The 10,509-nt window shown below is 46.5% G+C and overlaps 1 protein-coding gene across 1 annotated transcript; it reads right to left on the bottom strand.

The window, feature by feature from the left end:
• Positions 1–7,901: 7,901 nt before the first annotated feature.
• LOC147155513 (ileal sodium/bile acid cotransporter-like) lies at positions 7,902–9,864 on the bottom strand. Its single transcript, XM_086066625.1, has 3 exons — positions 9,471–9,864; positions 9,000–9,248; positions 7,902–7,966 (listed from the first exon to the last, which is right to left on the bottom strand). Exons 1-3 carry the CDS (start codon positions 9,862–9,864, stop codon positions 7,902–7,904), a joined length of 708 nt encoding a protein of 235 aa, XP_085922751.1.
• Between the last annotated feature and the right edge of the window lie 645 nt (positions 9,865–10,509).

The following is a 10,509-nucleotide window of genomic DNA, read 5'->3' as shown; positions in this document are numbered from 1 at the left end:
TTAGTGCCCTAGCCTTAATGGGCTTAATTAGTGGCTCAGTCTTGGCTCCAAAATGTCTCACAAGCCCCCAGTCTATCAGGCTCTCATCAGCCCCAGAATCTATCAGGGCATGGAGGTCTGTGGGAGTGGTGCGGTGAATGATTCTTATTGGTGTGAGTTTTCGTGGAACCGACACTGGAGTCGTAACTTGACTCGCCGTTTGGGTCCTTTTGGCTGGGCAGGCGGCCACGAGATGATCTCGGTTACCGCAGTAAAAGCACAGACCTTCCAGCTTTCGGCGCAGTCTCTCCTCCAGCGAAAGCCGCGCTCTGCCCAGTTGCATGGGCTCCTCCTCTCGCCCCAAGGGAACGGGTTGGCGCTGAACTGCCGAAGAACCGAGAGGAGCTGATCCCTCCATCATCCTTGCCCGGCGACCGCGGCTCTGCGTCACCTCCTGCAGCCGATGATCCGTCCATATGGCAAGGGCGATGAGGGAGTCCAAATCCGGTGGCAGATCGACTGAGATGAGCAGCTCTTGGATGGACGTCGCCAGGCCCTTGAGGAAGACGTCAGAGAGCCGTGGAGTTCCAGCCACTCTCTGCCGCGAGAGTGCGGAAGCGGATGGCATAGTCGCTCACGGAGTCCTTTCCTTGTATCAGGCTGCTTAGCTGCCGGGCCTTTTCCCGGTCGGAACAGGCTGGATCAAAGACCCTCTGAAGAGCGGCTCGGAATTCCGTGACGGAGCCGCAGAGTGGGGAACTGCGGGCCCACTCTGCCGTGGCCCATGTTCTGGCTTTCCCAGTCAGGTGGGAAATCATGAAAGCCACCCGGGATCGATCTGTGGGAAAGGCCTGGGGGGAGTACTCAAAATGAATGTCACAGTCAGTCAAAAATGCCTTGCATTGTCTTGGCTCCCCAGAGAATCGCTCAGGGGAGGCTAGCTTGATCCCCGACCCGGTATACGGCACGGGCGGAATTGGCATGGCTGATTGAGTCTCTGGCACGGCAGGAGGGCTATTGGTGCGATCCTGAACGTCCTGTAACTGTGCTGTGAGCTGGACTATTCGCGCTGCCATGGCTGTCTGAAACTCCTTTTGCTGGGAGAGACGGGCTTCCTGAGCTCGCATTGCTGCGGCAATTTGCTCCCTCTCTGCTGGGTCCATACTGGCCTAAGTGTTCTGACACAACGTGGTAGTTTTAGAACCCAGACGCAGAGATAGAGGTTGAGGCTGAAGCAGCTTTTATTAAACAAAACAAAAGCTCCTCATTGAGAGGGAAAAAACAAAAGCTATTCAAGGTTAAACTAAAGGCGCTCCAAAAGGGAGGAAGTCTAAACTACAATCAAAACAAAATCACTCCTTAACTAAAACAATACTGTGGCTATTCAAAGTTACAAACCAAAGTTCTCTCAAGGGACAGGGCAACAAGGCTGTGGACGGTAACTGGCTTTAGTGGCTCTGACGAAAACACTTAGGCACAAGACAGGGGAGACGCAGACCATTTAACACATGAGGGTAATGGGAAACAGTTGGACACAATCAGGAATCAGGGTTGACACTGACACCACACGAGGAAGGGCAAGTGACCTGAAACGAGAGGAGTCAGAATTTTCAAAATAAAACAGGAAATGACAGGACAACCTCACCGCGGTGTGACAGTTTCTGGGGTTGGTGAAAGATCCTGGTTGGTAACCCGGTGGATAGTAGGTAATGTCTAGTCGCTGCTGGATTTCACTTTCCTTTCTTTTCTTTGATCCTTCCTCCGGTCTCCTGATAACCTCACGACTCTAGCTGGATTCTGAAGTATTCGGTTTAGGTGAACGGTATGGGATTTTTAATAGGTTTTAGGTGAACTAATGAGTACACTCACACGCACATACAAAATAAAAATAAAATAAATAAAAAAAGTTATGATGATGACATGTCAAATGGGTAAAATTACCGAATGAACAATACTGAGCTCTCAACAAGAAAAAGAAAAAAGGGGAAAAAAAGAAAGAAAAAAAAGGAAAAAGAGAAGAAAAAAAAGGAGTGGGGGCTTCTTGCGGGATGCCGTGTAGTCGAACAACATGTCGAACCAGCAACTGAGCAGTCTACAGGGCAGAGGGGAGCTTGGGCAGGGCAACGAAGTGTGCAGATTTGGAAAAGCGGTCCACAACAGTCAGGATGACAGAGGAGCCACGAGAAACAGGAAGATCAGTAACAAAGTCTAATACAATGTGGGACCAGGGACAAGCAGGCAACGGCAGGGGGTGAAGTAGGCCGGCGGGAGGCCTTCCTACAGGCACAGGCAGTGCAAGCGTGGACGAAGTCCGCCACGTCTTGACGCAGCTCCGGCCACCAAAACCGCTGCGCAATAAAGTCTGTAGAACGGTGCAAACGCGGACGAAGTCCGCCACGTCTTGACGCAGCTCCGGCCACCAAAACCGCTGCGCAATAAAGTCTGTAGAACGGTGCAAACGCGGACGAAGTCCGCCACGTCTTGACGCAGCTCCGGCCACCAAAACCGCTGCGCAATAAAGTCTGTAGAACGGGAGATTCCCGGATGGCAGGCCACACGTGACTCGTGGCCCCACTTGAGAACCTCTGGGCGGAGAGCCTCGGGCACAAACAACCGACCGGCGGGGTGTTCAGCCGGCACCTGCATCCCTCGCAGGTAGTACATAACCTGGCTCCCAATCTCCCATCGGAGCGCCCCCACGAATCGATGGGCAGGAAGGATGTGTTCAGGACCAGTGGCAACCCGGTCTAGGTCGTGGATGTGGGATAGCGCATCCGGCTTTTTGTTCTTGGTTCCATGTCTGTACGAAATTGTGAAGTTGTGAACAACAGCGCCCACCTGACTTGCCTGGGATTCATGCGCTTGACCGCACGGAGGTATTCCAGGTTGCAGTGATCCGTGTAGACCACAAAAGGTTCCGAAGTGCCCTCCAGCCAGTGCCTCCATTTCTGTAGAGCAGTGACAATAGCCAGGAGTTCTCTGTTCCCGACGTCGTAGTTGGTCTCAGCTGGGGAGAGACGACGGGAGTAGAGGCCACAATGGTGGAGTATCCGATTGACCAGCGAGCAAGACAGCACGGTCCCCACTCCTGAATCAGATGTGTCCACCTCAACCACAAAAGGAAGAAGAGGGTCAGGGTGACGTAAAACAGGAGGAAACGTAAATGCCTCCTTAAGAGCCAAAAAAGCAGATTTGGCCTCGACAGACCAAAGGAAACGAAGCTTCGTGGAGGTTAGCCTGGTAAGCGGTCTTACAAGCTGGCTATAATTCCTAATAAAGCGGCGGTAAAAGTTAGCAAACCCCAAAAATCTCTTTAGCTGTTTGCGAGTGGAGGGACAAGGCCATTCGAGGATAGTGCGGATCTCATAGTCATCCGCCCAAATTTGTCTATCCTCCACCACGTACCCCAAAAACCTAACCGAGGAATAGTGAAACTCCCATTTTTCCGTTTTCACATAAAGTCGGTTAGAAGTAACCGCTGGAGTACCTTCCTCATGTGCATACGGTGTTCTTTGATATCACAAGAGAAGATTAGGATATCATCCAAGTAGACGAAACAAAACACATTCAGCATGTCTCGAAGGACGTTAACCAGGTTTTGGAAGATGGCGCGCCTCCTGCCCCCGCCCGGTTGGGGGGGGGGGGTCCGCTGGTCGCTCCTCTTAACTCACTGCACTAGTTTTGCACAATGCACTTTTATAAACATATATGGCACATAACACACTTTGGGGGGGGGGGGGTTGTAGGGTGGGAACACAGTCTTTGCCCTACAACTCCCCTCCAATTTTAATGCACCACACCATTGTGTGGGGGCGGGGTAGGGGTGCCATCGGTTGGGGCAGACCGCAGTATAGAGCAGTGCTGCAACCTTAGCATTATCACTAGGGTATGTCTGAGATTGTTGGTAAAAAATAATAGAGCAGTTGTGTAAAAAGGAGCCACAATCACCGGGTTCACCACCGTAGCGTGCAGCGAGTGAGAGGTCCGGTTCCCTGAATGGAGCAGACGGAACTTGAGGTACGTGCGCCACGGACACACCGGGCTCGGAACCGCTCCCTACCGGCATTTGCTCCATCCAAGCAACCAACTCCTCCAGCAGACGACCCAACAAGGTCACGACCCCCTGAAGTTCCGTGATGGCGCACCTGACTAGCCAGGGCGTGTCGGACCTCTTTGTGTTCTACGAGATCCATGGTCAGAGTATTCTGTAATGATTTCCGGAATAACCGGATAGTGGATCCCACAAACGCAGAGACACAAAGGGTGTAGATTGACAAATTTAATTGTACACAACGGAATTCTACGACACAAAGCGCTGGACAAAGACATGAGAAAAACTGTTAACAAAAGTCGCTTGCAAAGTATGCAAGGAAAATAAAGTAACAAAAAACACCCAAGGGCTGTAGAAAAACACAATGCGAATAAGAAAAACATAATTACAAAACGAGCTATACAAAGCGGATAAATAAAAAAGTGATGTGGGAAAAACAACACGTGGATACCAATCACTCAAGTGTAAAGCTGAGGAAACACAAAACTACGGAGCAAAAAAGGCTCAACGGGTGGTTAACAAGCACTCAGGCAATAAGCCGAGGAAACAACAACATAAAACTACGTGTCAAAAGACTCACATGGGAAACTGGAAACAAGAAACGAAGCCAGAGATAGGAATTTGGAACACGAAGTCAGAATATAGTTCTTGGGCGAGGATGTAGCAAGGTCAATACTCCTACGAGGAGCGTCGGCAGTTCCAGTCCTTATAAAGCGTTGATTTATGAATGAGAAACAGGTGCGGCGCAGGAGGACACGCCCCTCTACTCAATCAGAGACTGAAAACAAAAAACTAAAACAACAAACAAAAACACAACGCAATGAAAGTACAACCATAACAGAAACGTTACATGTTTAATTTAGACAGTAACTATGATTTGAGGGCTATAAGTGTCTATAAAAAATTCAAAACAAGTAGAAATATTAAGCAAAGGTGTGTTACAATTGTAGGTGTAAATTTGTGGAATAATTTTAGAATTAACCTGAAAAGGTGTGAATCGCTGGTTGTGTTTAAAAGGATGTATAAAAAGGAAGTACAACAACAATATTTTAATCAGGTATAAGTCAGTACAAATGTAGAAAATTGAGTGCAATTAAAAATTGATGTGTAATTCTTTGTGCTGATTATATATATATATATATATATATATATATATATATATATATATATATATATATATATATATATAAATATATAAATGCTTATCAACTAAATGTACAATACTGTTGTCATATCTATGCACGTATAATTGCAGCTGTTTATGTGTAAGTTTGTATTTGTTTGTTTTTTCTTTTGTAAGGGGGTAGGACTCGATATTTTTTTTTACTTCTTCCGATTCTCTTTTGAACATGTAAGCTGTGCTTAATGATGATTATACAGCTGTTGATGCTATTTTATTGTCATGAACATTGTCCATTGTCCATGGACTCACTGCAGCTAAGTGACTTCCCATATTCCCTGCATATTTTATTATTTTATTCTATTACAGAACTGACCAGTGTTTCCATTTTCCGCTTATGTGTCTTCTTCTTCTTTTCCTTTCGGCTTTTCCCTTCAGGGGTCGCAAATCAGCGAATCAGTTGCCTCCATTTAACCATGTCCTCTACATCCTCTGCTCTCACACCAACTACCTTCATGCTCTTAACTACATCCATAAACCTCCTCCTTGGTCTTCCTCTAGACCTCCTGCCTGGTATTTGGAAATTCAGCATCCTTCTGCCAATATACTCACTATCTCTCCTCTGGACATGTTCAAACCATCTCAGTCTGGCCTCTCTGACTTTATCACCAATGCCTCTAACATGTGCTGTCCTTCTGATCTTCTCATTCCTGATTCTAGATATCCTGGTCACTCCCAAAGAGAACCTCAGCATCTTCATCTCTGCCACCTCCACCTCCAGCTCTGCCTCCTGTCTTTTCCTCAGTGGCACTGTCTCCAGACCAAATAACAGTGCTGGTCTCACCACAGTTTTATAAACCTTTACTTTCATTTTGGCTGAAACTGTTCTATCACACATCACACCTGACACTTTTCTCCACCCGTTCCAGCCTGCCTGGACACGCCTTTTCACTTATTTTCCACACTCTCATTTGCTCTGGACTGTTGACCCTAAATGCTTAAACTCCTCCACTTTCTTGGTCTCTTCTCCCTGTAACCTCACTCTTCCACTTGGGTCCCTCCCATTCACACACAGATGCTCCGTCTTGCTACGACTAACCTTCATTCCCCTCCTTTCCATGGCAAAACTCCATGCCTCTGGCTTCTCCTCCACCTGTTCCATGCTCTCACTACAGATCATAATGTCATCTGCAAACATCATAGTCCATGGAGATTCCTGTCTAACCTCCTCTGTCATCCTGTCCATTACCATAGCGAACAAGAAGGGTCTCAGAGCTGATCCCTGATGTAGTCCCACTTCCACTTTGAACTCCTCCGTCACACCTACAGCACACCTCACCACTGTCTTACAGTCCTCATACATGTCCTGCACCACTTGAACATACTTCTCTGCCACTCCAGACTTCCTCATACAAAACCACAGTTCCCCTCTGGGCACCCTGTCAAAAGCTTTCTCCAGATCTACAAAGACACAATGCAACTCCTTTTGACGTTCTCTGTACTTCTCTATCAACATCCTCAAAGCAAATACTGCATCTGTGGTGCACTTTTTTTTTGGCATGAAACCATATTGCTGCTCACAAATGTTCACCTCTGCCCTCAGTCTAGCTTCAACTACTCTTTTCCATAGCTTCATTGTGTGGCTCATCAGCTTTATTCCTCAGTAGTAGCCACAACTCTGCACGTCTCCCTTGTTGTTAAAAATGGGGACCAGCACATTTCTCCTCCATTCCTCAGGCATCTCCTCACTATCTAAGATCCTGTTGAACAACCCAGACAGAAATTCTACTGCTACCTCTCCTAGACACTTCCATACCTCCACAGGTATATCATCAGGACCGAGTGCCTTTCCACTCTTCATCCTCTTCAATGCCCTTCTCACTTCATCTTTACTAATCTTTGCAACTTTCTGGTCCACAACAGTCACCTCTTCTACTCTTCGTTCTCTCTCATTTTCCTCATTTATCAACTCTTCAAAGTACTCTTTCCATCTTCCCATCACACTACTGGCATCTGTCAACACACTTCCATCACTATCCTTTATTACCCTAAACTGCTGCATGTCTTTCCCATCTCTGTCTCTTTGCCTTGCCAACCTGTATAGATCAGTCTCTCCCTCCTTACTGTCCAACCTAGCATACAAGTCATCGTAAGCCTCTTGTTTGGCCTTTGTCACTTCTACTTTCACCTTACGCTGCATTTCCCTGTACTCCTGTCTACTTTCTTCAGTCCGCTCAGTGCCCCACTTATTCTTACCTAACCTCTTTCTCTGGATCCACTTCTGCACCTCTTCATTCCACCACCAAGTCTCCTTATCTCCTTTCCTTCCAGATGACACACCAGGTGTGTGACTCCTGCCTGTCTCCCTGATCACATTTGCTGTAGTTGTCCAGTCATCTGGAAGCACCTCTTGACCAATCAGAGCCTGTCTCAACTCATTCCTGAAAGTCATACAACACTCTTCCTTTTTCAGCTTCCACCATTTCGTCCTCTGCTCTGCCTTTGCCATCTTTGTCTTCCTCACCACCAGAGTCATCCTACACACTACCATCCTATGCTGTCTGGCTACACTCTCACCTATCACTACTTTGCAGTCGCTGATCCTCTTCAGATTACATTGTCTACACAAGATGTAGTCTACCTGTGTACTCCTACCTCCACTCTTGTAGGTCACCATATGTTCCTGCCTCTTCTGGAAAAAAAGTATTCACAACAGCCATGTCCATTTCTTTTTGCAAAGTCAACCACCATCTATCCTTCTGCGTTTCTCTCCTGGATACCAAACTTGCCCATCACCTCCTCATCACCTATGTTTCCTGCACATGTCCAATGAAATCTGCACCAATGACAACCCTCTCACTTCTAGGAATGCTCTACATCATTTCATCAAGGTCCAACCAAAAGTTCTCCTTCCCCTCCAGCTCACATCCTACCTGTGGCGCATACCCACTAACAACATTGATCATTACACCTTCGATTCCTAGCTTCACGTTCATCACTCTATCTGACACTCTTTTTTATCTCCAAGATGTTACTAACAAACTCCTCCTTCACAATAACTCCTACTCCATTTCTCTTCCTATCTACACCATGATAGATTAACTTGAACCTTGCTCCTAAGCTTCTAGCCTTGCTCCCTTTCCAACTGGTCTCCTGAACACACAGTATGTCCACCTCCCTCCTCTGTATCAAGTCAACTAGCTCTCTACTTTTTCCTATCATAGTTCTAACATTCAAAGTCCCTACTCTCAGTCCTAGACTCTTGGTGTTCCTCTTCTCTTTCTTCCTACGAATACACCTTCCTCCTCTCCTTCTTTGACCAACAGGAGTCCAGTTTCCACCGGCACCCTGTTGGTCAACAGCACCGATGGCGGTCGTTGTTAACCCGGGCCTTGACCGATCCGGTATAGAAGTCATATATTTGATCCGCATGTTTGATTTGGCCAAAGTTTTACGTCGGATGACCTTCCTGACACAACGCTCTGTATTTATCCGGGCTTGGGACTGGCACAAGAAGACACTGGCTTGTGCCCCCTTGCGGCTTCATTCCATTTTCCGCTTATGTGTGTTCTATTTAGAAACGGAACTACGTGCCTGATCTTTATAGTGCTGTATTTGTCTCTCCTGTTAACTCACTGTCCAGAAGCATGCATTTGTCAGTTCCTAGTTGACAGTCTTGGCTGGCAAACTAAACCCAACTCCCACTTCGTGAAGGCCCTTCTTAAAAGTTTTCCTGAATTAAATTCTGTCACTTCACATACAGACAAAACACAGACAGACTTGCTTAAAGGCAGGGTTGTGTCTTCACCCGCATTTGGCTTTCAAATCTGTTCAACATTTGTAGCTCACCTCCGACAAACAGGACAGACACCACCAGCTGAAAGATGCTGTAGATTACATAGAATGCAAACATGATTTCCAGTTCAGCTGGACTGAAGGACAGCTGGATAATTGTGTTACACAACTGGGCGTTCTGAAAGCCAGTCTCCTCAGCAAAAATGTTGTCTGAAGAAGTCCAGATGGAGGTGTATATGAGCAGACATAGTGGCATCATTCCCAAGGCCAGCGTGGTGGAACAGGTTGTCATACTGATACTGAACAGATGGGAATTAACAGCTACAAACTTATTTTCGTTTAGAAACAGAAAAGGGTCATTGTGATTGTTTTTTGGCCCACTTGTGCAGTGAGGATGGGCTCACACGTCTGCACAACGCCATGCAGTAATGTAAAATTATGGTGATATGGTCAGTTACTTCGATTCAGCCAGCATACAATCAACACACTTTAAATTATCAAATGGACCAGATACTTCTTTCCTTAGGTCCATATCTCCATCTAGCAAGACGCAGATAATGTTGGAAGCGGGGCCTCCAGGACAGCAACCCAGAATTATGATGACAATGGCCTGAAGAGGCAACACGTTGAAGGCAACCGATAAAGCAAAGGCGGTAAAAGGCATAGTGCCAAATTGGCACAAAAAAAAATAACAATGCCCCATGGTCTCTTTTAGATGCCCCCAATGATCTTTGACCTCCACAGCAATGCCCATGGTAAACATAATAATAGGCAGCATGACGGTGAGCACGATGCTCAACGCAAGACTCAAATTTGCATTAAAGCTAGTAGTTGCAACAAGGCAGTTGGCAACAGAGCAGATTGTGGCCTCAGAGAGGCAGACAGCAGGTTCTGCAGTTATTTCTTTGAATATCGACATGATGGAAATGTGGTTGCATAAGTATCTCTGGCTAGTCAACTTAAAGTGATGTCCTCGTCAGCCTGTATTTCTTAGAACTTACTGGATGAAATATTTTATTGTTTTTTTGCTTATCCAACAAGGTGATGGTATCCGTACTGTCCAGCCCACTGCTCTTTGTGATTGCTGGCTATTGCCAAATCGTATTGGGGAGTAACCATTATGTTTTCTAGGGTCAATGTTTAAAACCCATAGCCGTAAAATAATCATTTTTAATATGTGATTGCAGCATCACTCTTTTAAATGCACTTGTTGTTGGCAACCAAACATTCGACAAATCGTGTCCTCTGTATTTAAAAGAGACTCTTCTTGTTCTTACTCTCTGAGCTGTCATCTTATTACAGTGGGGTGGTTTGTGTTGATGATCCTAGGATAGCCATATTGTCTGTGGCTTTATGCGCATGGCAGCTTCACCCAGAGCAAACATAGACATAGCGTGGTTCAAGAACCTGCTACGATGAACACGGATTTTGGGTGTAATTTTCCCGTGGCCAGACGCAGTTCATCAGAGATGTGGAGCTTGCTGGGCGGCTTGGGCTCCTTATTTGCTGCTTTTGGATTTTAAATTCTGCCTACGATGCAAAGTGGCGGCGAAGTCACCATGGA

Source organism: Leptonotus elevatus, chromosome 21 (genome assembly GCF_054856555.1).
Source record: "Leptonotus elevatus isolate MCC_2025b chromosome 21, RoL_Lele_1.0, whole genome shotgun sequence".
NCBI classification, from domain to species: domain Eukaryota; kingdom Metazoa; phylum Chordata; class Actinopteri; order Syngnathiformes; family Syngnathidae; genus Leptonotus; species Leptonotus elevatus.
This window is presented reverse-complemented; position numbering and strand designations above follow the sequence as displayed.